Below are 27,025 nucleotides of genomic sequence, written 5' to 3'. Positions count from 1 at the left end.
GCTTAGTGGGTTATCATTAGCATTAAAAAAAAAGAAAAGAAATAGAATAGAAAATGTTGGAGTACAGCACACATACTAAGGCTATCAATTTGTGAAAAATTTGTATTCGTTTTGTGTATGTGCATATATACATGTATGCGTATGTGTGCGTTTATGATCATGGTGTAAAATGTACTTCTTATTGAGAATTGAGGGCAGAAAAATAAAATCAAAAGCCATAGTACTAGCTGCTACTTTGGATCCTCAATATAAGCGTTTACTGCCTTTAAAAATGAACTGCTACTTCTTTCTTAAATGACATGTATTCGTGTGAGTCAGTAAGCCAGGGCAGGGAAAGGACACTTATTTGTGACAATTTTGTGGATGAGAAATAGTCACTGCTTTTTAGACTAACCTAGTATTTCCCTTAAACACTCATTTTATGAATTAATTTAGTGACAGCACCCCATAATTGGCTTGGGGGGTTCTGGAATTGGCTTGTGGGGGGCATCTTCTCACCCAGAACTATCCTAAACTAGGATATTAGCTAAGTAAAATCAGTGTGCTTGCTCTGCAAACAGCTTCCAAATAGGGCTCCTGGTACCACCACTGCTCCATCCTTTTCAAATCAAATTGCTAGCTCTGAGCTCCTCCTTGATAGAAATTCTGGAGCTGCCACTAAGCCCCTAATGAAAAAAAAAAATCTATCCCAAAATTCAGCGATGTTCCCTGATCTAGTTCCCTCCATCTGCTTAATGGATGGTGGAGCCAGGGTGGCAGGTACTGATAAGCCTTTCTCCTGAGTCCAGGTGGGCAATGCAGCACTCAACAGCAAGCTCTGTGATCTCCTGCTCTCCAAGCATGGCATCTATGTGCAGGCCATCAACTACCCAACTGTCCCCCGGGGTGAAGAGCTCCTGCGCCTGGCACCCTCCCCCCACCACAGCCCTCAGATGATGGAAGATTGTGTGGGTAAGTTCTCAACATGGGTGCCTACAGGACCTCCCTCCCCTCAGGCCCAGGATCTGAAAGAGAAGCTGAGAGGACAGAGACCATTCAGTTTACAAAATATTTCTGGAACATCTAATGTGTGCCAGCACCTATACTAGGGTCACAAATAAATGAGAAGCAGCCCCTACACTCGTAGGGGTCCAGTTTGGTTGGGGATACCATAGTGGACACAAACAATGACATTAAGGGATGATCAAAGTTCCACAAGGCAGTGCATGGTAGAGTTGTTGGAGCAGAGAGGAGGGGCCTGACTCTGCTTGAGGGATCCAAGACAGGCTTCCTAGTAGAGGTGACACCTGAGCTGAGTCTTGCAAAGTGAGTGGCATTAAAACAAAGAGGGCATGGAAGAAGTATTCTTAGCAGAGGGAAGAGCATGAAGAAAGGTGAGGAGAATGAGAAGCAGCCAGGGATATATCAAGAACAATAAGCAGGTGGTATTGGAATGTAGGGTCATAGGAATGGAGTGGGGCAGGGGAGTATCAATCTGTAAGTCTACAAAGACAATACGAGATAGGGACTGAATTGAGAGGCTTGTAGAGCTGAGTAGTTTGAGATTTAGCCTGAAAATGCCAGTTTAGTCAGTTCACCTAATGTTTGCTGGATTTCTTTAGGGTAGTTTTTTTGTTTGTTTGTTTGTTTTTTGTTTTTTGTTTTTTGTTTTTTTGAGACAGAGTCTGGCTCTGTAGCCCAGGTTGGAGTACAGTGACATGATCTTGGCTCACTGCTACCTCTGCCTCCTGGGTCCTGGTTCAAGTAATTCTCCTGCCTCAGCCTCCCAAGTAGCTGGGATTATAGGCACGTGCCACCATGCCCAGCTAATTTTTGTATTTTTAGTAGAGATGGGGTTTCACCATGTTGGCCAGGCTGGTCTTGAACTCCTGACCTCATAATCCACCTGCCTAGGCCTCCCAAAGTGCTGGGATTACAGGCGTGAGCCACCAGGCCCCGCCTGGGTAGTTTTTAATGCAGGGCCTGACGTTGAGCAGGTGCTCATTCTAGGCCTGTTGGACGAAAGACATGTAGGCAGTTGATGGTCTAGCAGAGGAGCCAGATATAGATGGTACTGGTCCAGTATGACGAGCTCCACTATTCTGGGAGCTAGAGGGAGTGAGCACATTATGGCTAGAGAGGGTGAGAAGGATGAAATTGGAGAGGCTTTGTGAGTAAGGAAGTTTTTATGATGCATGTTGAAGTACATGTGAATATGTTGTAAGAATATTCCAGAATAAGGGAATTCCATGAGCAATGACCTAGAGATAGGAAAGCAGGGGGTATGTATTGACAACATCATTCTGTTTGTCTGAAGCATGGGCAGTATGAGAATTCACGGAAGACAAGCTAGGTAGGGGCCATTCATTCATTCATTCAAAAACATTAAATAATGCTGGCTAACATTAAGTACTTACCATGTGCCAAGCACTGTTCTAAACACTTTACACATATTAACTCATCTAATCCCCACAGCAACCTCAAGAGTTAGAGATCCTCTTATCATTTCCATTTTGTACATGTGGAAGTTGAGGCACAAAAATATATAGTCGCTGATCCAAGGTCACACACCTTCTAAGTTGCAACTGGGAGGTCTTTCTCTACCTCCATGGTCATAACTGCTAGGTCTACCACCTCTCTGAGCTGATGACCCAGACTCCTGGGCCTTTTGTTCAGTATTCTCTATTGCTCCGGGCTTCAATTGTAGAGCTCAGTATTCTTGGTTCTCTGAATGTCCACTTAGGCTAGGCTTTTGTAAGAATATATGAGAGGCATCCACAATGGCTCCACCAGTCCCTAAGTTCCACAGCCAATCCATCCTGAAATCCTGCAAAAGTTCTCTATAATCTCTCTCAAACCTATTTGCTTTTCTCCCTTGCCACTTCTTCAATCCATGTCAACATGATTTTTTCCTAATTTCTCTGCTTCTCTCTTGCTCCTCTCAAATCCTTTCTCGATGCTGACCACCAGAGGGATTTTTCTAAAAACCTGACTATATTGCTCCCTTGCTTAAACCCCTTCATGTTTCCCTCTAGACTCTAAAGCAGTGGCCTCCAAGGTGAGGTATGCAAAATGGTTACAGGGTGAAGGAGCAGAATATGTATTAGAATTTTATGTTTTTTTAATCTTAAAAATAGGAAATCAAGCATTACTGATACTGATCTTTAATATACAGACTGACAATTATACATATATATAATACATAAACAAATATACAGAGATTGGAGGTACATGCTAAAACATTTGTACTGATAGCGATGTATAGTCCAAAATTTGGAAACCATTGACATACAGGACAGAGTTGAAGCTCTTCAGCATAGCATTTAATGCCTTCCACATGGTGATCTCTATGCCCTCACCTCCTCCCCACATGCATTTTATTTTTTCAGCTACACTGAATGACTTGTCGTTCCCTCATTTTTCTCTGCTCTCTTACCTCTGGGACTTTGCTCGTGCTGCTCTCTTTTGATTGGAATGCCCTCCCTCACACTTTCCTCTGGCTTACTTTCCTTCATCTTCTAGACTTAACTTAGGCATTCTTTCAACAAATATGTATTGAGTACCAACTGTGTGCTAGACACTGTTCTAGGCACTGAGGATGCAGTAGCAAACAAATCAGACACAAAATTCCTACCCTCTGGAGCTTACATTCTAGTGGAAGGGGATAGTTAAAAAATTTACTAAAAATAAGCAAATTAAATAGCACGTTAGTCCTAAGTGCTATGGGGAAAAATAAAGCAGGATAAGGAGAATGGGATAAGGGGGCAGGGGCGAGTTCAGAGAAGGGTCATAGTATTAGAGTGGCAAGGGTAGAAGACGCTGAGGTGAAACTTGAGCAAAGATTTGAAGGAGGTGGAGTTAGTGAGGCAGATATCTAAGGGAATGACATCCCGGGCAGAGGGAACATCCTGAGGCAGGGAAGACACAGGAATATTCCTTTTATATTTGAGGAACAGTAAGAAGATGGGTATGGGTGGAATGGTATAAGTGGGAGACAGAAAAATTGAGTACACAGAGGCAATGTGGGACCAGATTGTATAGGGTATGGTAGGTCATCAGAAGGATTTTGGCTTTTACTCTGAGAACCCTTGAAAGGATTTGAGCACAGGACTGATATATCTGACTCAGGTTTTAACAAAATTGCTCCAACTTCTATGTAGAGAATACACTAAAAGGGAGCAAGGCTGGAAGCAGGGAGACCCAAGAGTGGGCTACAGTAATATCCCAGGTGAGAGATGATGGTAGCTCAGACTTGATCATAATGAAGGCAATAAGAAGTGGTCAGAGTTTGAAGGTAGAGCCAATGGTCTTTGCTGTTAGATGGGATATAGGGTAAGAGAGAAAGAGAAAAATAAAGGATAATTCCAAAATTTTTGAACTGAGCAACTGGAATTGCCATCCACTGAGATGGGAAAAGTTGAAAGTAGAATAGCTTGGTGGAAAGTAGGGACATGAGTAGCTCAGTTGTACTTATAAGTTAGAAATGCATACTAGACATCTAGGTGGAGATGGAGAAAAGCCATTGATATACAAGATTGGAAACCAGTAGAGAGGCGTGAGCTGGAGATTAAAATTTCTGAACCATCAGCATATAGGTGGTCTTTAAAGTCATGTGACTAGACAAGATCAACAAGGGCATGAACACAGAAAAGGCCAAGAACAGAGCCCCGGAACATACCTGGGGTACTTCCTCCAGCTAGGTCAGGTTCCCATCTCTGGGTTTTCACATCCCCAGGTGGACGCCCTACCCCAGGTTTCCTGGTCATAGCACCAATGACACAGTATGGTTACTGTCATTATCACTGTCCTCATAGGGCTTGGAGTTCCCAAGCAGATAGTCATTCTTGGGCCACAGCACATCCTATACTTAGGGAGTGGTCCAGGCCAGGACAGTATGGCTTCAAATTGTGTCAAAGGAGAGCTTCCCAACCTTTTATTATATCCCAGCATCCAGATACAAATGGTAATACTCACGGCACACACAGGAGCAAACAGAGTAGGCTACTTCTGGCCCTGAGGTATCTTGAAGGGTTGAGGGGGATCAATATCTTGGTGCGTCTATACTAGATTTGGAAGATCTAGTCTAACTCATTCTTTCCCTCCCCTCCCCCAACCACCTTCAGAGAAGCTGCTGCTGGCTTGGACTGAGGTGGGGATGCCCCTCCAGGATGTGTCTGTGGCTGCCTGCAATTTCTGTCGCCGTCCTGTACACTTCGAGCTCATGAGTGAGTGGGAACGTTCCTACTTCGGGAATATGGGGCCCCAGTATGTCACCACCTATGCCTGAGAAGCCAACTGCCTAGGATTCACACCCCACCTGCACTTCACTTGGGTCCAGGCCTCCTCTGTCTTCTGCTTTGTTGTGTGCCTCTAGCTGAATTGAGCCTAAAAATAAAGCACAAACTGCAGCATGTGTAGCCTTTTATTGGACAGGGAACAGACAAATGCACTCTACCTGACTCCCTCAGACAAGTGGCAGATCTGAGGAAACCATAGGTCACTTGTTGGTCACCATTCCATTTTACCAACAGGGAAACAGAATGAGAAAGAGGAAAGAAATGCCCAAAATCTACACAGTGAGTTGCACAGAGCCGGGATACTAAGCAGATTTATTTGAAATGGCTCTTCTCCAATGGTTTCAATAAAAATCCAGGGATTGACTCTTCACTGGTAATCTGGGCCCTGGAAATCTGGGCCCAGGGTAGCCCCTGAAGCCAGGAGATGAGTCAGCCCTAACCAAATTCCCTAGAAAGGAGTGGTTCCCCAAAAGCAGAGGTATTTTCCAGAAGGGGATATGGATGTCTTCCTCAATCCATTATCCTCTCTCCCTCCCACGGCATCCCACAGAACAGGATTTACCAGTCCTTTTTTTTTTTTTTTTTTTTTTTTTTTTTTTTGAGACCTCATTTTGCTGGTTGCCCAGGCTGGAGTTAAACAGCACGATCTCAGCTCACTGCAACCTCCGCCTCACAGGTACAAGCTATTCTCCTGTTTCAGTCTCCTAGGTAACTTGGATTACAGGCACGTGCCACCACACCTAGCTAATTTTTTTGTATTTAGTAGAGACAGGGTTTCACCATGTTAGGCTGGTTGTGAACTCCTGACTTCAGGTGATCCACCCACCTCGGCCTCCCAAAGTGCTGGGATTACAGGCGTGTGCCACTGCGCCCAGTCTACCAGTCCCATTTTCACAAGTGAGAAGAGGCTTGGCTAGAGCAAGCACTGTGTTCAAAGCAATGCTTCCACTTTCCAGGTCACAGTATACGGGAAACATTTCCATGGCACACTTAGGGGCACTAATGATACTACTTGCTAAGCAAGTGATCTTCCCTGAGACTTGTGTGATCTCAGGCCCTGCCTGGCAATGCTGAGGGCTGAGGACCCTATTTCTTTCAACTCTGCAATCCACTGGGGCAGCTGTGGGGCACACTAGTTGGGAAGCTCTGGTTTAAGGCTGCATAGCCCACCTCCCTTGCTGATTTAACCGCAGCAGTACAGTAAACTCCTACAACTAAGCAGAGAACTCTTTATGGTGAGCACTGCTCCTCACTCCTCACTATTCCCTCCTCCCTCCTCCCCTTTCCCTGGGAATTATATTATTGGGCTACAGCCAGCTGGCAAACCCAGTATTGAGATAGCTTCTTTGACTCAACTTTATGGAGTACATTCACAATGTCCACTCAAAGTGAAACCCTGAAACAAATACACAGACTTTATTTATGCACAAATACATTTTCCAGCAAAGACAGAAGTGATTTAAAATCACACAACTTCCCGGGGCAGCCAGTGTCTGTATACTTCAGACAGGAAGGTGGAAAGTGGTGTAGCGGGCTGGGTCACAGCATTAAGGTGCAAAAAGCTCACCAACAAGGAGCTAGGTAGGAAGGTCAGTGAGGAAGAGAGGGCTAAGAAGAGGAAGAGAAGGGTAGGAGACTTTCGGGGAGAAGCAGGAGGCAGCTCAGGGAAGGGGAGCTGGCCTCAGATCACGTGCAGGGGTGACTATGCCAGACGTCCCCAGGCCTCCATTGGTTCAGCTGGGCCTGCTCCAGAGGAAGAAGTTGCACCGGGAGGAGGGGTCAGTGGGAGGACCCCGGGGCCTGGCACACATATAGAAGCGGCGGCCCAGGTTGGGTCCTGGCTTCTTCACAGTACGCATCACACATGGCTCCCTGTGGCCCCCACAGAGGGGTGTGCGCAAGGGCCCCGCCAGCACAGACTTCCAGAATGAGGTCCGTACCTCCTTCTCATCTTTGGCTTCTGAAGCCTTGGCCCGCCCCTTCACCACTTTGGCCACTGCCTCCTCTTCTGGAGTCTTCGGGGTCATGAGGGCGCTCATCAGTGGTGGGCTAGGCAGTTTTATGTCAGGAGAGGCTTGGGGACAGTTAGGGGAGGGCTGAAAGTAGCTCTTCAGGTTTTTCTGGCCTCTGCCAGAGCCAGCCTGACTAGGCCGAGGCCTGGTTGAGTGCACTTGGGCTTTGTTTTGGCACGTCTGTACCCGGGTTTGACTGTTGTGCTGCAGCGCCGACTGCTCCAACAGAGGACTTTGTTCGAGAGGAACTAGGAAGCGAAGGATCTTGAGCTGGGTGCCTGCAAACTCAGGGAGGAAGCGGGTGCACAGAGGTGGGCACTGTTTTGCGGGTACAGAGGACACGCTCAAGACTGCACCCACAGGGCAGTGGTCAGAGCCCATCACCTCAGGCAGCAGGAAAGAGGCCTGAAAGGTGTCTATGACCAGGGTCCTGTCCCCTAGCACATAGTCAAGCCGGGAGCCATAGTTGAGATGGCGGGCGCCGGTCACTGCTGACCAGCAGGTGAAGGCCCCCTCCTGCTTTGGTTGGAAGCAGCGGTAGCTATCGATGAAGGGCCCTACATGAGAGGCAGACTGGCACCCCAAGTTACTGAGCAAGCTGTCCATCCACTTGCGCCCTGGGTCCTCTTCAAAGCATTCCTAGGTGAGGAGGAAAGGGGGTTGGAAGAGAGAGAGACAGAACTAGATACCTAGAACTGGAAGGGACTTAGACTAACTGCTGCATTTTGCAAATAAGAAAATTTGGTTGTCCCAAGAGGACTACTGCTGAAGGTCACACAGTCCAGAATTGGCAGAGCTGGGATTCTGATTCTCATCCTTACTGATTTAAAAGACCATGCTTGTTTTTCCCTCTGCACAAGCTTGCATTTATCTTGCATTGGTCCATCAATGGCAAATCTGAAAGTTTGTTTAATCAGAGCAACTCCCAGAACTGCTTTTTAAAACGATGGAAAACAGGAAGTTAAAAAAGTGTTTGCCTCTAGGAAGTAGGGCTGGGGTTAAGAGTTAGGAAGACTGTCAGCTTCTTCCTTTAAACCCTCTGGCACTATTTGGTTTATCTACTGTGTCAAAGCCCTCAATGACCATTCCTACCTTCTGAGCTGAGGACCTGCAAGGATCCAGGTCTGAATACTTCCTTAGGCTCTGATCCCCAATCCATCATCCATCAGTCCATCCATTCACTCCACCTAACCACCCACTGATTCAATGCAAGGAATGTTCATGGAATACCTATTATGTGCCAAGCATGATGCCAGGGACAAAGTAAGAACCTGATCTACTCCTGGGGACCAAGGAGGCTTCCTTTCGAGAAGTGATCTGGAGGGGAGGTATGCGGGCTGAGCAAGAGTAACCTAGGTGGAGGGTGCTCCTAACTTTAAGAACAGTCTCTGTGCTGGGAGTGTGGAGGGAGTGTGCTGCATACCCAAAAGACTTGAGGAAAGACCAGACTTGAGACCAGAATACCAGCAGGAAATGGCTGCCATAGTCACACAAGCAAGATGATGGTCACTTGGGCTAGGGTGGGTGCCAGAGGAGACAGAAACATGAAATTATGAGATGATTTGTAGCTAGAATCAACAGTACTTGCAGACTAACTGAATGTGGGAAGCGGAGTAAGAAAGAAAGACAATACTAGCACAATTCCCAGGCTTTAAGTTGAAGCAACCAAGGGGATGATGGTGCCATTTAGAGAAATGACAAGACTAAAAGAGCAAGCCTGGTGGAAAGTGGATATGTTCTGCTATTTTGGAAAGACTGTAAGTCATCTTAGCTGGCACTATTAGTTCTCTTTCCCTGGAGGAGAAAATGAAGGAGGTATACATGAGAGATCTAGGCTACCTCTGAACTAAGTAGAGAAGGCATAAAGGTGTATGATGCTATCACAGGAATCTGAAAGAACACACTGAATGAATGTGTAAGAGGAATGAGGCAGGGAGGGACTGAAGGCTCACACTTTGTAGCATTCTCTCTGCTCCCCACCACACCACCACCACCATTCTCTCGCTTCTGCTCATTTCCCAGCTGGGAGCCATATCTACATTTATGTAGCTCTTCTGCAAATTAATCAAGGAATATTCCCACGGTCCTTCTCTAAGCCAAACCCAGTGCTGAGTGGGACTGTGCCAACATCAATCACTGATCCCCCATCATGAGACATAAGGCAAGCCAAGATGATAGCTGGCTTGTAGATTCTAGGGCAGTGGTTCTCAAGCCTGGCTGCATGATAAAGTCACACTGGGGGCTTTTAGAACGTGCCACTACCCTGGCCCCACACCCAAGAGTTCTGAGTTCATTAGTCTGCAGTAGTGCTAAGATATTGATATTTTTGTTCTAATATGCAGTTAGGGGCTGAAAACCATGGGCCTAGGGGGACTTAGAGATAAGAGGTTCATATAACAAAAAGACAGAGAGGGGGTCATTTCCACCAATTCAGGGCACAGTGAAAAAAGCCAGAATGAGAATAACTTTTACAACAGGCCGACAGGAGACAACCTGTCTAGAGAGGACAAAATGTGTAGGGACACTGAAGGTGGAAATACAGACAGGTCGCAGTCCATGGAGAGCCTTGAATGCTAGGTCTCGATGTTTTCTCTGCATCACAGAGGTAACCAAGAGGTATTGAAAGTTCATAAACAAGAAACACAGTGTATTAAGGAAATGACCAAGGCAATGTGGAATTCACAGTCCTTGAAAACATCTGACCCCCAACAACTCTCCAGTCCCACCTTCTGCCACTCACCTCCCTTCCCGTGTCACTGAGAAGAAAGGGACTTGTGGTTCCCCATGCACACAATGCAAATTCTCACCTTGAAACCTTTGCCCATGCTAAAATGCTTCGCTACTTCAAAGCTGTTCTACTTGTCTGTTAAGATTCAGCCATTTTCAGCTGCCTGTCCTGATGTCTGAGCTCACCTAGGACTCCCATCTCTGAGCTCCCGTAGCCTTCTGGGATGCCATCTGTGTCTCTGCTCTGAGAATACCATCCTATAATTGGCCAGCCATGCGTCTGTAGCCCACCACCATGCTGGAGAGCTCCTAGGAGCCAAGAGTTGGATCTGACTCCTGAGTCCTCAGTATGTGGCAGAGTCAGTATTGTCTATTGAATAAATGACCAATCCTCAGTACTCTAAGAATAGTATTGCAAACCAAGCTCCACTTTCCCATAAAGGAAGCTGTCCCTGGGCCAAAAACTCAGCATTGGTTGGCTGGACAAACAGAATCAATCAAGTGGGGCCAGGCACCTAGAGGTAGCCTTACCAGGTTGACTGCGTCCCAGTGGTCAATGGGGCGGTGGGCTGTATTCAGGTCACCCAGAATGATCACATGGCTGAAAAACACAATATGGGATTGTCAGAAAGGGGTGCAGCAGTCCTGGCTCGTATACTTTTTCCTGGGCCCAAGAGCTCAGACAGGCCACCTCCCATATTGAGGCTTCCTAGCCAACAGCAACTCATAGCAGCCTACCTCTCCAATCTTACCACAACCTTGCTGCCTTTCATATCTGACCAACCCAATTCTGATCTCCAAAGGTGACAGTGCTCCATGTTTGACATGACTGCCTCACTGATCAGTACCTAATGGGCATTTTTCTTGTCCTTCAATCAAGGGGAGGTGAGCTCAAATACCACCTCCCCTTGATTGCTCTAACCCACCCTCACTTTCCTGTCCTTCCCTGGAACAAGACTTTCCTTTGCTTCCAGGAACTTTATCATTCTCATCTCATTTCACCCTTAAAACTATTCTGTGGGGTAGAAACAATATCCCTTTGTCTCTGAGTTCTTTGGAAAGGTTCCATATCCCTTTCAATGGAGCTTAACACAGGGCTGGGCACCCAGGACCGACTCAAGGAAGCCTTGCTGCCTAGGCTTGCAGTACCTGCCTGCCGCCAGGAGGGCTTCTGCTCGGATTTGCAGCAAACGATAGAAGCGCATCTTAAAGACTAGCCGCTCAGGCCTCCCAGGGTCCGCATGGGGGCAGTACACGTTGATTAGGGTCAAGATCCTCTCCTTCCCTTCCCACGTGCTGGAGAAAAGAGAAACCTTCAAAAGGGGTCAGTTTCAAACCTCCCCTTCTGTCCCTTCCCCATACCACATGGTTTCCATTTGGTGACTGTCTGGGATGGAAAAGAAAGGGGTTAAAGAGACACAAATGAGCTGGCATGCACAGGACTTGGGGACTGACTACTGGTAAGGCAGGGAGACGGACATCTAAGGATGACCACCAGGTAATGGCGCTGCTATTCACAAAGAGAACACCCAGAAAGAGAGAAACCTGGGGCAGTGAATTCAGCACTAAGTTGCTTTTGAGATGTCTATGGTAATAAGGGCTGGATCACCAGGCCAGCCCCACACTGTAGAGATGGAAACTCAAGCCTCAGAGGGGGAAAAATTTGCCAGGGTCACACACTGAGCAGCCCAGCCAGGACTAAATCAGGAAAGGCAAATTTGGGAACTTCACCATGGTGCATGTATGTTTACAGGGCAAGCCTCAGAATCTTCACACTCAAAGAGTAGCACCAGCAGTGCTCAGTAGCAGGGAGATATGAGCTATTACCGGATCTTATGCTGTGTGAGGAGGGCCCGGCCCTCACTATCCAGAGCCCGGAGTTCCTCTTGGGTAAACTCATCCATGTTTCCATAGCAACCAACATTCCCATTCTGGGTGGCAAACAGGCCACTCAGGCCTTCTTCAGCAGCCACTGGGGTAGCGTTGTCCTTACAGAAGGTGGCTACACCTGGGAACAGACAGGGTACTCTGAGCAGACCTGGCAGTCAATACCCTGTTGCACAGCCTGTCCCACTCCAATTGTCCCCACACAGGTCACCTAAGTCATCTTCATAAAGTGTGGTTCTTGGGGAACCTTATTCAAACCTTGGAGTCTCAGTTCCTGCATCTAAAAAAGCCACAGAATGTTCTAAGTGTTTTACATTGATACATGGTGAGTGCTCGAGAAGTATTAGCAATTATTACTATCACATGGATTAATTAATTTAATCCTCGTAACAGCCCTAGAAGGTAAACATCATCCTCATTTTCTAGCTGAGGAACCTGAGGCACCAAGAGGTAATGTAACTTGCCAGAGGGTGCACAGCTAGGAAATGAGCCACAATTCAAACCCTGGGCTTCTGGCTCCACAGTTCACACAATTAAGCACCACACTACTACTGTACTTCTGAGGTCCAGTAGGATAATTCTATCCATAAAAATTATATTTCACGTAATTTACTATTATGCAGCTTTAGCTCTGTAAACTAAATGTCTAAATTTCTTATTACCCTCTCATCAAATATTGGAAACCCTTTTCCCCATCTGCCTCCATCACTAATTTAAAGTCCACAGAAAGCCCCATTTACCAGAATAGCCGCTACGGTTGCGGCTGAAGCTGAAATAGGAGTTATAACCCTCAACGATAGCCAGGGGCTCTGTCAGTGCATCCCCTAGGGAAAAAAAAAATGTAAGATTAAGTCAGAGGTAAAACTAGCATCCGAGAAACACAAAGGCCTGGAATTACAGTTGTAGGCTAATTCCTTGCACACATCAGAGCCGGAGTTGGGGGTGACGGGAATGAAGTATCTATGAGTAGAGGAAGACCTAGAAAGATGGGAAATGTCAGAGAGGAAAATGATATCAGAATTAGAAGGCTGGCGGGGGTGGTTAGAGACTATGAAGTGGAGGTGGAGAATTAGGTGGGAGAGGGAAAGAATCAGAGCTAAGCCTGGGGGTCTGGACGATGGGAGGGAGCTGGGGGTGGGGATGGACATATGAGAGGACAGTGGGAATCTGAGCTAAGGGTGAGAGGTAAGAGAGAGGGAATTAGGGGATCTGAACTGGGGATGGAAGGAAAAGGAATTAGGGGATTCTGAGGGGAGATAGAAGGGTGAAGAAATAAGAGGACATCTAAGCTTGGGGTGGGAAATAAGGTGGGAATTAGGGACTTTCAGCTGGGAGGAGAGATGGGGATAGATAAGGGGTACTGGGTTCTGAGGTGGAGGTGTGAAAAGGAGGCAATTAGAAAGACTGAGCTGGGGTCAAAGGTGGGGTGGGAATTAGAGGATCTGAGCTTGGGGCAAGGATGAAGAATTCGGAGGTTTGACTTGGTGGCGGGGAGATGGACAGCGTATGGAAGGAGGAAATTCAGGGGACTGAGTTTGGGGCCAGAGAATGAGTGGGAATCTGACTAGATATGGGGTTTCGAGAAGGAGCTAGTTTGCTGAAGACAGGAAATGGAGTGCAACTGGGGATCTAGCTAGGGTGGGAAATGGGAGTTTAATAGGGAAGAGACCTGGGTCTAAGGGCAGGACTCTAAGAATAGGAAACTGGGAAAGTAAAATTACATGGGACAGGGGGCAAAAGTTAGCGGGAAAGAAAAAGTATGCAGGGATCCTGGAATCCAGAGCGCTCACTGGTCACTTTGGTTTCCTGGAGACAGACGATATCGGCATCCAGCTCGTCCAAAATGCGCCCCACAGCCACGGCGGCACAGTTGCTGGGTTCCTGATTTGCCACCCCTTGCACGGGTCTCCGAATCCCATTGATGTTCCAGCTCACCACGCGCAACATCTTAACGGGCTGGAACACCTCCCAGCCCGCGCCAAACTAGGCGCGAGCGAACAGCTCGCTGTTCCGAAGTTGGCCAGGCCCGCCTCCCGCGTGCGTTTGCGCAGGCGCTCTCGTGCGTACCACAAAAGCGCCTGACGCACGTCGGGCGGGGGCTTCAACTTCCTCAGTTCTCATTGGCGGGAGGAAGAACTGGGTGGACGTGAAAGAAGCAGAGCGGAAGCCTAGGGGCAATGAATGGCGAGAGGAGTTTCCAGTTGGGCTCCCGCGCCTTCCGCTCGGACACCTGAGTCTCAGTACGTTTTTCCTCTACTCAGAAGTCCACGTGGTGCGTCCGGTTACTTACAAACGGGATTTTGCCACTTTGTAGGCGACCCTGAGCGGAACTGCTCAGCAGCCAAAGCCCCGCCCTCAGTGCGACGGACCGCCCACCTAAGTGCACAGATGGCTGCCGCGCTTGCGCCCCAGGAGTAGCTGGCGCTAAGTGCTCGCGTTGAACGGGGCAAAGGGAGGTTCGTGGTTGGAGGAGGGAGCAGTAAGAGTCGCTCCACTGAGATAAGACTTAGGAGGAGGGCCTTTGGCTTTATTGGGGCAGAGGGGAGGAGGAGGAGGCTGTCTCAAGCCTGCCCTGTAGCTTTTATTTGTCTTGGCTCTTAACATTCCGAAGGATGTAGCCGGGCACATCCTTACTCTTGGTTCTGTTTCTCAGATAAGTGAAATCGAGGCCCAGGAAATGTAAGCTCGTGAGCAGCACTGTCTCCGGATGCATCCATGGCTCTTCTGTATATGTTATCGCATTTAATTCTCAGGACAGCCCTGTTTGGGGCATTGAGTCTAAGTTAGAGACGTCGAGTGAATTCACTTCATTCTCACAGTTCAGTCTCTCTTACACTGAAGTAGTAGAGCCAGGATTCAAACCTTATGTTAATTAGCTCAAGGATTACTTTTCTGAGTGTTTTTACTGACCACACACCACCCCAGTTAAGTCTTTTCCTCTGGGGCCCCACGGCACCCTATGGTCCATTCTGTCACAGTACTTATAATACACAGCTGTCATTGACTTCTATTTCTGCTGCCAATAGACTGCCAGCAGCTTGAGAACAATGACCATGTCTGGTTCATCTTGTTAGCCCATCCCCTAATACTGGACACAGTATATATTGGGAAGCAATAGATATTTGTCAGGTGAATGAATGAACAAAGAATAATAGCAAGAGCATCAACAGGTTCATGGCTTGTTTTTGAGAGCACAAAAAATAGAAATAATGGATATGCCCAATGTCCAGGGAAAAGCATAACGATGCATCTTTAGGTTCCTCACCCAGAATTGCACCATAATTATTTTTCCCCCAGAATTTAAGCATTAGAGCCATCGTCCTCAATGGTTACAGCAAAGACGCAGTAAACTGCTTTTCCTCCTGGAGGACTTAAATTTACCAGTTGTTGCTATCAGAAAATAGCTCTGTGATTAAAATAAAATTTGTGTGTCCTAAGCTTTTTCATGCTTTGGGGGTTGTTGACTCAGGATTGACTCCCATGAACGTGACAACTAGGACAAAGGAAATGAACATTTTTATTGCTCTTGCTTCATATTGTCAGATTGCTTTCCAGTAAGAGATTATGCCCATTTACACTGAAGACCAATCTGAAACTCAGCCCCAGCAAAATCCAGAACTTGCCTGTCTCCATAGCTGGTTTTAATTTCCCTATTCTGCAATGGCTTGTTAATATTAGTTCTGACCTTTGGGGCAAGGTGAACACATGGTTGGACTGAAGAGAAAAGGCTTCGGGTGGCTCAGGAATTTCTTTGGCAACTACAACAGCTAATATTTCAACAGAGCACATACACTCCCCCCACTTAACAAGGGTACATCCTCAGCCTTCTCAGGGAACCAACGAACACCTCCAGGCTTCCTCTTTGATGCCACCCACTGGACCTGCCTTAGGGGTCTGTAAATGCAAGACATCCGAGTGTTGGATAATTAGCAATGGAAGAAAAAACCTCTAGAATAAAAGGTAGGTGAGAAAGAAGGGAACGTAGGCAGGAGTTACACAAATCCACATCCATTCTTCAGGCCCTCTGAAAAATTTTCTTTGCGTAGATGGTTGGTTGACGTGTGCATTAAAGGGCATGGGAAAGTGGGGGAAAAGATTATATGTAACCTATTTATATATCTGTATATTTTTAAAAATCCATTCTGGCCTTTGTGGGACCCTGGCCCCCAGGGCAATTCCCTAGCACCTGTGAAAGTCTCTCTAACTTGTTCTGGTGTGGTTTTGAATGAACTGAGTGATTGAGATTATAGCTCTTACCTCCCCACTGATGTGTAAAGTAGGGTTGATTTGCTGTGGGCTTTGAACAAACTCTCTAGCTTCTCTGGGCATCAGTAGCCTCCTCAGTAAAATGGAAATCAGAGTCTCTAGCCAATGTTCCTCAGAGGGCTGTCACGATCAAGAAGGGTGGAAAGGCAGAAACCAAAGCTCTTTGGAGACATTTCGGGACTTCCTCCCTCTAAGAGTAGTGATCTTGCTTTTTTATATAGGCTCCACAAGCAATCCCACCCAAAACCCTCCAGCTGCTCTTCTCCCTGTGCGACTATGGTCTGTGGAGAGCCGCTTCCAGGACTAGGATTCAGTGAGGTTTGGGGCCCAGGCATGAGGCCGAAAATAGTGGAGAGATGGTGGGCCAGGACAGTGGCTGAGAAGGAAGGGGATCATAGACTCCTGTCACAGAAGGCCTGACACTCATATACATGCACCTAGCTTGTAAGTGTGTGGTCGATCTCCCCTCATGCCTTCATTCTCCACAAATGCATTCATACCCAAACAGTCTGAGAGCTACCAATAGGGAGACCCCATTCATGACTTTATTATCCATCAGCACTGTCATATGCTCCTTTACATAGGATTCTCCCCCCATACACATGCCCTATACTTTGGGAGGGGTACAGGGTCAGGATCTGGGGGCCTTGGGAAATCACATTGTAATCTTTTCTTCCCTAGAGATAGCCCCATTTTAGAATTTTAGACCAAGAGCTGCAGGTCAGAGCTTGGTCTTGAATGAGAATCTGGTACTGACTGAACCCTTTCTCTGCCACGAGTTCATTGGCCCTTTTCAGAGAGGACTTAATTCTTGTGTTTATCTGTTTCTGTCCCATTCAAGGTAGAGAAACCTTTCTAGATGCTACCTCCTACCTCAGACAAGTTAGTTCTCCCATCCAATTCCCTGCACAGCTCTCTGTTATAATATTTACCTTGTTGAACTAGGATTAGTTGTCCACAAGTTCATCTCATCTAGGGCAGAGAGATGTAGACTGCACAAACACAATAAGCAAGTGTCTCCTCTGTCCTCTGTGCCAGGGCCTGAACTGGACACTGGAAACACAAATTACAGATCACTGAGATCTAGTCTCCATCCTCAAGGAGTTCACAGTCTAGTGGGGAAGCAGACCAGGAAAATACTGGTGGATACTTGCTCAGATAGGAGCAGGTGGGCAATATAAGAACCAAAGACAAGGCCTGTCCCAAGGATACAGGGGTCACTTCCCAAAGGAAGTGAACATCAAACCAGACCTTGAAAAATGGGTCAGAATGTGTTGGGAATAGAAGGAGAAAAAATAGCATTTCAGGCTGAGCAAAGGCCAAGAAACAAGAAAACACACCATGTATTTTGGGGCCCAGTGAGTCAGCCAGTGAAGTTTAAGGATGGAGATCTAAGGAGAGACATGGCTGGACAGGTAGGCTGAAGCTTGATTGAGAAGTCTTGAGTGCCAAGTTGAGGTCTTTCCATAAAGCTTGTTTTGGTCTCCTGCTTCTGGGATCAGAATTGGTAACAGTGAGGAATCTCATAGCTAATTCCAGGCAAGTTTAAGTTAGGTTTTAGAGCCTGGACCCCAGGTTTACCCTTTCAGACTTTGTCAAAAGCCTGCCAGCTTCCTATCTCAGATTTCCTGCTGCTAAAATTGTCCTTCTGCCTGTTGGCAGGGTCATGGGGACAAAATTGTAAACATAGAAGAGACGTTCATGTGACCAGCTAGATTACCTTGAACATGCCACTTCCCCTCCCCAGACCTCAGTTTCCCTGTAAGGCTAACAAGGATGTTTGTAAGGATCAAATGAGATAAGGGATATGTTGTTGCTTTGTGGGCAATGGAAAACATACAGGGAAAGGGTTATAATTAAGATTATTAATATTAACAGATTTATACCAGTTAGGAAATTTATTAGAATTAAAAGAGTTGTATCTCTTACAAAGTCTAGTTCTGAGACTCTAGAGGTTCTGAGCTAACCTGTAAGACCACATTCTTAGATCAGGCGTGTTTGATTAATTAAAGAAAAGCCCTGGCCTGGGAGAAATTAGGTCCCTAGTGTTCTATTCCTGACTTGGCCACTGATTTGCTACATGACCTTAGGATATTTCTAGAAAAATATTTCTAGACCTCAGTTTTCTTACCTGAGAGGGTGAGATGAAATGATCTCACAAGTCTTTACACAAAATCAAAAGAGTAAAACCAAATTCATCCTTCTAATTGATTTGCAGGAGCTCTTTGCATATTATAAATGTTAAACCTTTGCCATAATATTGTAAGTTTCCTTAACTGAGGGTTTTCTGTATGGTCAGCATTACAGTAGAAGTTTCAGGTTAGTCAAAGAGGTGTCTTATCATTTACCTCCCAAAGGGAGTAACAGTGTTAGATAATATATTTTTAACATTTCCCAGATTGCTTTACATTTTTTAACACATTGAATCTTCAACAATCCTAAGGAGGGTAGGTACTCCTATCATTGCCATGTTCCAGATAAGAAAACTGAAGCACTGAAAAGTTTAGTCTTCTGCTCATTGTCTCATAGCCAACAAGGGGCAGAGGTAGGATTCCACTCAAGAAATATGGCTCTAGAGCCTATTGCTCTTAACCATCATAATCTGCTGTCTCAGTTGATTCATTTAGATAGGTGGGCTCTGGAATGTATTAAAAGTTTGGTATGATTTATACACAACAACTGGAGGAAATCTGACCCTTGTGTAGACTAAGGCTTGCAAATGTATTTTAGGGAACTTCTTAAAAGGCAAAGTGGAACTGAGAGCATTTGAGGGCAGGGATTGGAAATTTCTGTCCCCAAGAGATTGCCCTTGTGTAGCCCAGCTCAGTGGAAGAAAGTTGAGCTTCCTCGTAGCCAATCATTGAAGGTTCACTGGGGGTGGGAAGGTTGCAGAAGAGTGAAGTAAGAGCACACTTGCGCATCTTCCAGGCAAGCTGTGCAGTTTTATGAGTTCTACACATAAAAGCCTCAAAACAACGTGTCAGGGGAGGGAGAGAGGGGGCAGGTGAGGGTGAGTCATCTGGGCTGGATGACTCTGGCCTGTGGACTTGTCCTACTTTGAGGCCATTGCTCTTTGCTCCCTGCTGCAGCCTCCACCCTCTTAAATCTCCATCCTAATGGCTTGGCATGAGGAACTTTAGTGAAATTTTCTATCAGTTCATGATGCCAATGTCATTCTCCTTAGGGGATCTGACAGTGGCTAACAGCCATGTGGGCAGAGCTTACCATTCCCCCACCTCCAGCCCCAGGCAATGGCTGCACTCTTCCAAAGGTGTCAGTTTACTCCTATTTATTTAGCCCTTGGCTGGAGAGAGTAGAAAGATGATCAGATAGTGCCCATCTCTTCAAGAGTGCCCCAGGCAGCACATTTCAGGTGGGAGAGGCCCTGTGGCAAGGAAGGCAGCAGAATCCAGAGAAGACAAGGGATGCAAGGCCATTTTGGGTCGGAGAAGCAGAGAAGTAATGGACCTTCCATGTCCAGTTTGGGCCTCTAATTGCCAGCTCAAAACACTGCATTCCCCAGTAGGGACTTTGTGTTTGTGTTTTTGTCCTTGGGAACCTTGCATTTCTGATGTAAATCTTGATTTCTGGGTTGGAGCTTGACATTCTACTTAGGTCCATTTTTTAATTTCAAAGCTGGGAAAGCCGCTGAGACCTACCTCCATCACCTTTGCCTCTCTACCCCACACAGGCTGTAAGCACATGATCTTTGGTCTTTTATTTGCATACTCTATTAGTCTTGTCTTCATTGGAGGGAAGTGACTGGTCAGACCTGGACTGTGTTGCTGGCTGCCTTCCTTGTTGGGCTCCAACTTACCTCCTATGTACACAGCCCTTGGAGTTCAGAGGCCTCTCCTGACCTCTGCCCAACCTCTTGCTCTCTGCACCCAATACCCCTAGTACATACAGGAGCAGAGGCAGGCTAGGACCAGAGGAAAGAGGAGAAGGGACTGAAGACAGACTTTGAGAGGGCTTAGAAACCCAGTGCACCCCCCGTCCGCTCTGTCCACCTGCTGCTGTAACCACAGTGAGGGAGAAGACAGCTAGTAAGATAGGAAGTGAGGCCGGGTACCTTGTGGGCAGTGATGTCATTAGCTGCGACTCCTAAGATGTCTCCAGAGATGGGAGAGCTCACCCAAACCAGGTTGCAGAAGATCTGGATTCCACACAGCAGCGGCAGCAGCAGGCTGCATCGGAGAAGGGGCTGTAAGTGGGGTTTACTTCCGTGGGTTTCAAGGTGGTGGTGGTAGAGTGGGTGTAGAAGAGCAAAGGATGCACCTCCCCTTAACGTACACTCCCACCTCAACCTAAAAGTTGGAGTAGATGAACAACTGGATGAAATAGAGGCTAGTGTCAAAAAGGTGAGGAAAGAATGAGAGAGAAGACAACCGGAAAGAAAGAGATGAAGACAGAGAAGGAGGATTAGGTTAAGACCATCTTAATCAGAGGGATCTTTAGGAACTTTTCATTTCTTAGGCAGAGCTTGTTTGGAATGTTTCTTGTGTAGAATTTAAGATTTCTAGTTCAGGACTGTTCAGTGATAGCCTAGTATGTTTCATTTTGGTGACTTCTGTGAAGTGTCTGGGAGTTGGTCTTGTCTGACTGATAGTGCCTGGGTGAAATAAGGTGATGGCTCCTGGCATCATCTCTCAGGGGACAGGTGCTGCGTACACAACAGTGCCATGTCACTGGTCAGTATTGCTCCTCTCCTTTCTCAGGCCTTTTCTGAGTCTCTACCTGCCTAGGTTGGGAAACACTTCATGTCCTGTCTCCAATGTTGGCTCTCTGGCACATATGGACCTCCTTGCTGCTCTAGGAATTTGAGAGAGACAGTCTCTCAGGGCCAGCCCACTGGTGTGGTGCTCACTTTGGAAATTTAAGAAAGATCAAGGGCAAAAGAAAAGTAAACAAAACCTGTACGTATTTAAAAAGAAACGAGTATACCCATTTCCCATAGATAACAGGCGACAGTGGTGGACCAAGGTGCATCCAGCCCAGGGATTGTAGCCTGAATGGCCATAAGGTGGGTTAAGATAAGGCAGCTGTGGACTGTGGGACTCAGACACCCCAAAGGCCAGCTAACCAAGTTTCCACTCTGCTAATGCTAGAGGAGGCCCAGGCTCAGAGATATTGGGGGTAGCAGTAGTTGCTTAGAGGATCCAGGAGCATATAGAATGTTAAATATAGTTATAATATACAGGATGTAGGGTGTGGGTGGAGGAAGAGAGACAAAAAAGACTAGGCTCCTGTTCTCTCTCTTTCTTATCTCCACCAGCTCTCACACTCACTCAACTGGAGATCTAGGAGCCTGGAGACTGAGAGGTACCCTCACCCAGCCAGCCACTCTTGGCCTTTTCCAAGGGGCTGTTTAGTTGACAAGCAAGCCATTCTCTGCATACACGGGTCCTCCAGAGCTAGAATGCTTATAGTCCTGGGAACTGTGTCTTTCAAGTTGGAGAGATAATATACATAAATCATCTAATATAGTCTCTATCAAATAGAAGATGAAAAATAAATACGTGCTCACTTTAGTTTGGAGCGTCACTTCCCTCAGCTATAAAACAGAATTAATGCCTATGACCCAGTGTTATTGGGAGTAATTCACTGATTCAGAGGTTCTGGATCCAGACTGCTTAGGTTTGAGTCTCAGCTCTGTCTCCCCCTGTGTCTGTGACCTTGGACAACTCTTTTAACCTCTCTGGGCTTCTCTGTTTCCTCACCTGTAAAAGGAAGTTAATAACAGTGTAGTTGTGAAGATTAGATGAGCTGAAGCCTATGACATGCTTAGAAGAGTGTCCAGCACATAGTACACAGTCAGTAATTGTTAATTATCCTAATTCTTATTGTTCTTGTTGTTTAAACAAGAAAGTGGGTGTGTGGTCTTATTTACCATCATATCCTCAACATCAGGCCCTGATCCTGGCACATAGTAGATGTAAGTGGTCATTCAATAAATGGTCACTCTGTGCTACTTCCACTCTACCACTCGCCATAGCCAAAAATGGGGCTCTGTGTGCACAAGACAGTCATTCATTAATATCTGACTAAATTTTATCAGACCATAGATGCAAAAAAACTTAGATAGTGGTTGCCAAGTCTGGGCAATGTCTGGTTCACCTCTTGCTAGGGAGGCCAGTCTATTTGTCCCTGTAAGGTCTGAATCACCTTTTTCTTGGAGCATCCTCTCTAGAAGACACACAGTCACTTAATGTTATTCTGAAGATTAAATACATTAACATGTAAAGTACTTGAACAGCTGTGCATATTCTTTCCTCATGCAACATTATGTTTATGTGAACCACCCATGTTATTGTTGCAAGCAGTTGTAGTTTGTTTATTCCCCTTGTGAATATCCCACAGTTTATTTATCCATCTTACTATTGTTGAGCATTTGAGTAGTTTCTAATTTTTGATTATGAACAATAATCCAATGGGCATTCTTGTACCTTTATCCTGGTAGAGCAAGTCCCTCCATCTTGTCCTTCTTATGTAGTGTCTTGGCTATTCTTGGCCCAGTGCTCTTCTCCATAAATTTTAGAATCAGCTTTCCAAGTTAAACACACACACACACACACACACACACATGCACACACACACACAGACACACACACGAGAGAGAGAGAGAGAGAGAGAGAGAGAGAGAGAGAGAGAACTTTTGGGATTTTGATGGAAATTACATTCAATCTGTAAATCTAATCAATTTGAGGAGAGTTGCCATCTTTGTGATGTTGAGTCTTCCCTAAACATGGTATATCACTCCATGTATTCAGACTTTTTCATGTTGAGTGAAGTTTTATAATTTAATCCATAAAAGGCTTGCATGCCATTGTAAGATTTTTGACTTATTTTTTGTTGCTATGTTAAATAGTACCTTTTTAGAAAATTAAATTTTATAGCAGTATGTTGCTAATGTATACAACTGTACTTGTTTTTCATGTAATGAATTTGTAACTAGCAAACCTGCTAAACTTTCTTATGAGTTTTGATAATTTGTATGTAAATGATAGCTTTCATTTTCCCCACAATCCTTATTTTTATCATTTTCTTATATTATTACACTGCTAAGACCTCCCACCTTTAATACACACACACGAGATGTGCAGTACATGTTGAAAAGAAATGTTAATAGTGTGTATTCTTATGCTGATCCCGATTTTAAGTTTCACCATTGAGTAAATTTGCTATAGTTTTTTTGGTAGATATCATTTAATAGGTTAAAGAGGTTCCTGTGTATTCTGAGTTTGCCAATACAATTTTTAAAGCATGAGTGAATGTTGAATTTTATTAAACATGTTTCTGTATTCAATGAAATGACATTAATTTTCTATTTTAACCCATTCATGTGGTACATTACATTAGAGTTTTTCTTGTGTTGAAATAATCTTGCAGTCCTGGGATAAATAAAAACTTCTGAATTTCTTTCACTAATATTTTGTTTAGGATTTTAGCATTTTACTCAGGAAAGAGAGTGGCCTGTAATTTTTCCAAGAGTGTCAAGATTATAGTAACCTCATAAAATCAGAATAAAAAAAAACCTTTCATTCTGTCCTCTGACAGAGGTTGTCTGCAGAACTAGCCATTCCTCAAATATTTTACCTGGCAGCATTTCCAGGTAAAACCATTTGGACCTGGTGTCTCCTTTAATATTTTAATGGATACAATCTCTTTTATCAGTTATAGAATCCTTTCAGTTTGCTATTTCCACTAAAGTCAGCTTTCTTAAGCTTTCCTAAGTCATGGTTTTCTAGGAATTTTTCTACTTCACATCAGTTTTCAAATTTATTTTGTGTGAAGTTCTTATCTTTGTATCTTTTTAAAATCTCTGTTGCATTTGTAGTTATAGCTTCTCTTTTGTCATATTGTTTATTTGCACCTTCTCAATCAATCTTGCTATAAGTTTGACACTTTTATAATTCTTCTAAAATAATCAACTTTTGACCTTTTGATCCTTTCTGTTATCTTTATTTTCTATTTAACTAGTTTTTCATCATTATTCTGTTTCTCCTACTTTCTTTGGATTCATTCTGTTGCTCTTTTTTAACTAGTAGGGTTGCATGCTGCTCAGCTCATTCATTTTCAGACTTTCTTCTTTTCTAATTTAAGTATCCAATGCTATAATTGGCCTACTAAACAGGGCTGATATTCCACAGATTCACAATCATATGGCCATATGAATTTTCAAAATATTTCTAGTCCATTTTATAAATAGGCACTGTCCCAGGCTTTTTTAGTCTCTCTGACACTTACCCAGCTACCCTGGCCACCTCAATTCCTTTCCCAGGACAGCCAGGACCTACTGATTATCATCTAGCAACTAAAGGATTAATGCCTACCACAGCAGGAGGTCTCCAGTACTTGGTGCCAGCCCTTGGACCAGCTTCTGTTTTGATAGATCAGTGCTCTTGTCATTTCCATTTTAATTCCATTCTAGTCAGAGAACAAACTTTGTATTATTTCAGTTCTTTGAAGTCTGTTGATACTTGCTTTATGGACCAACTTATGGAAAATTCTGGTAAATGTTCCATGAGCACTTGAAAAGAATGTGCATTTTACAGTTGTGTTTAGTGTACTATATACCTCGATTAAGTTGTGTTTGTTAATCTGGCTCAAATGTTCTATATTCTTCTGGGGTTTTGGCTGCCTGTTGATATGGAAAATTTGTTAATGTCTCCTTGTATTTCTGTCAATCTTGAAAGTTCGTAGTTACAAACAGATTTAGAATTGCTATATCTTCCTTGTGAATTGAATATTTTATCACCATGTAAGGAAATTATTAACTCTGGTAATACCTGGTAATTTGGTATCATTGATGTTTTTGCCCTATAATCAATCTTTTTTCTCATATTAATATACCTACTAGCTAATATACCTATTAGCTTTATTTAGCTTAATATTTGCCTGGTATGTGTTTTCCTACATTTTAAAAAAATTGTTTTTGATAGAGATATAATTCACATACCATAAAATTCACCATTTTGAAGTATACAGGCAGTGGTTTTGAGTATATTCACATAGTTGTATAACCATCACCACTAATTCCAGAACATTTTCTTTATGCCAAAAAGGAGTTCCATACTGTAGACTCACTCCAGATGACCCCCTCCCCTTAGCCCCTGGCAACCAGTAATCTACTTTCAGTCTCTAAGGATTTGCCTATTCTGGACATTTTATATAAGGGGAGTCATACAATATGTGGCCTTTTGTATCTGGCTCATTTCTTTGGGCATGATGTTTTCAAGGTTAATCCATGTTGTAGCATGCGAAGTCACAAAGATTTATGCCTAGGCTTTTTTCTAAGAGTTTTATAGTCTTAGTTCTTACATTTAGGTTTTTAAATTTATTCTGAGTTAATATTTGCATGTGGTGTGAGATGGGAATCCAGCTTCATTCTTTTGCATGTAGATATCCAGTTGTCCTAGCAGCATTTTTTGAAGACTCTTTTTTCCCCTACTTAATTGTCTTGGCACCTTTGATGAAAATCAGGTGACTATAATAAGTTGAAGGGTTTACTTCTGGGCTCTCAGTTCTATTCCATTGGTGTTTATGTATCTCTGTCCTTACACCAGTACCACACATTCTTGATTACTGTAGTTTTTAATAAATCTTGAAATTGGGAAGCATGTCTTCTATTTTTGTTCTTTTTCAGATTGTTTTCAAGATTGTTTTGGCTATTCTAGGTCCTCTGCATTTCCATATAAATTTTAAGACCAATTTATTAATTTCTGCAAAGAATTAAGCTGGCACTTTGACAGAGGCTGCATTTAATCTATAGATTAGTTAGGGAATATTACCATCTTAACAATAGTAAGTTTTAGGTCCCTGAACATGAGATGTTGTTGCATTTACTTAGGTCTTTATTTTAAGCATTGTTTTGTAGTTTTCAGAGTGTTTTACATTTTTTAAAGTATTCTTTTAAGCATTTTATTGTTTTGATGCTATTATAAATAGAATTGCTTTACTTAATTTCATTTTGTTTGCTCATGGCTACTTTATATAAATGTAATTGATTTTTGTATATTGATCTTATATTCTGCAACATTTCTGGACTCATTTATTAGGTCCAATAGTGTTTTTTAGTGCATTCCTTGGGATTTTCTATATACAAGATTATGTTATCTACAAATAGAAATAATTTCATCTCTTCCTTTCCAATCTGGATGCCTTTTATTTTCTTTTTCTTACCTAATTACCTTTGCTATAACCTCTACTAGAATGTTGAAAAGATGAGATGAAAACAGACATCCTTCTCTTGTTACTGATCTTGTCAGGGGGCATGGGGGAAACATTCAGTCTTTCATCATTAAGTGTGATAGTCGCTGTGGGTTTTTCATTGGTGTCTTTTATTAGGTTTAGGACCTTTCCTTCTAGTCTTAATTTGTTGTTGGTTTTATCATGAAGGGATATTTAATTTCCCAAATGCTTTATCTGTGCCTATTATGATGATCATATGGTTTTTGTCCTTAATTCTATTGATGTGGTCTATTGCATTGATTTTCAAAGGTTAATCAAGCTTGCATTCCTATAATAAATCTAACTTGATTGTGATGTATAAAGTATCATAATATATACATATATCTAATATATACATATAAATCCTTTTATACATTCCTGAGTTCAGTTTGCTAGTATTTTGTGGGGATTTTTACATCCATATTCATAACAGCTATTGGTCTATAATTTTCTTTTCTTCTAATATATGTGCCTAACTTTGGTAGCACAGAAATACTGGCCTCATGGAATGAGTTGGAAAGTGCTTCTTCCTCTTCTACTTTTTGAAAGAGCTTTTGAAGAATTGTATTATTCTTTAAATGTTTGCTAGAATTCACCAGTGAAACCATCTAATCCTGGACTTTACTT

General features: G+C 44.1%; 3 protein-coding genes across 16 annotated transcripts in view; 2 read left to right on the top strand and 1 right to left on the bottom strand.

The window, feature by feature from the left end:
• The window catches only part of ALAS2 (5'-aminolevulinate synthase 2), a 421,539-nt gene extending 416,149 nt beyond the window's left edge, over nt 1-5,390 (top strand). For 5 of the 7 annotated variants that reach the window (XM_077989127.1, XM_077989129.1, XM_077989125.1 and 2 more), the window contains 2 exons: nt 789-951; nt 5,103-5,390. In XM_077989127.1, the coding sequence (XP_077845253.1) occupies nt 789-951; nt 5,103-5,266 (327 nt within the window). In that variant the 3' untranslated portion in view covers nt 5,267-5,390. Of the gene's footprint in view, nt 1-788; nt 996-5,061 lie in introns of all 7 variants that reach the window. The other 2 variants (XM_077989126.1, XM_077989130.1) reach the window with 1 other exon arrangement.
• A 1,275-nt stretch (nt 5,391-6,665) lies between these two features.
• Nucleotides 6,666-13,949, bottom strand: APEX2 (apurinic/apyrimidinic endodeoxyribonuclease 2). 2 transcript variants are annotated; one of them, NM_001261365.1, is given in 6 exon segments: nt 6,680-7,927; nt 10,547-10,616; nt 11,165-11,311; nt 11,843-12,023; nt 12,643-12,726; nt 13,693-13,931. In NM_001261365.1, coding segments are annotated over 6 exon segments (1,557 nt in total). In that variant the 5' UTR covers nt 13,850-13,931; the 3' UTR covers nt 6,680-7,009.
• Nucleotides 13,950-14,019: 70 nt separating this feature from the next.
• PFKFB1 (6-phosphofructo-2-kinase/fructose-2,6-biphosphatase 1) overlaps nt 14,020-27,025 on the top strand; it is a 54,632-nt gene continuing 41,626 nt past the window's right edge. For 3 of the 7 annotated variants that reach the window (XM_077989134.1, XM_077989133.1, XM_015127530.3), the window contains exon 1: nt 14,020-15,862. In XM_077989134.1, the coding sequence (XP_077845260.1) occupies nt 15,835-15,862 (28 nt within the window). In that variant the 5' untranslated portion in view covers nt 14,020-15,834. Of the gene's footprint in view, nt 15,863-19,147; nt 20,375-27,025 lie in introns of those variants that run through there. The other 4 variants (XM_077989132.1, XM_077989135.1, XM_015127529.3 and 1 more) reach the window with 3 other exon arrangements.

This window comes from Macaca mulatta, chromosome X (genome assembly GCF_049350105.2).
Source record: "Macaca mulatta isolate MMU2019108-1 chromosome X, T2T-MMU8v2.0, whole genome shotgun sequence".
In the NCBI taxonomy this organism is placed as follows: domain Eukaryota; kingdom Metazoa; phylum Chordata; class Mammalia; order Primates; family Cercopithecidae; genus Macaca; species Macaca mulatta.
This window is presented reverse-complemented; position numbering and strand designations above follow the sequence as displayed.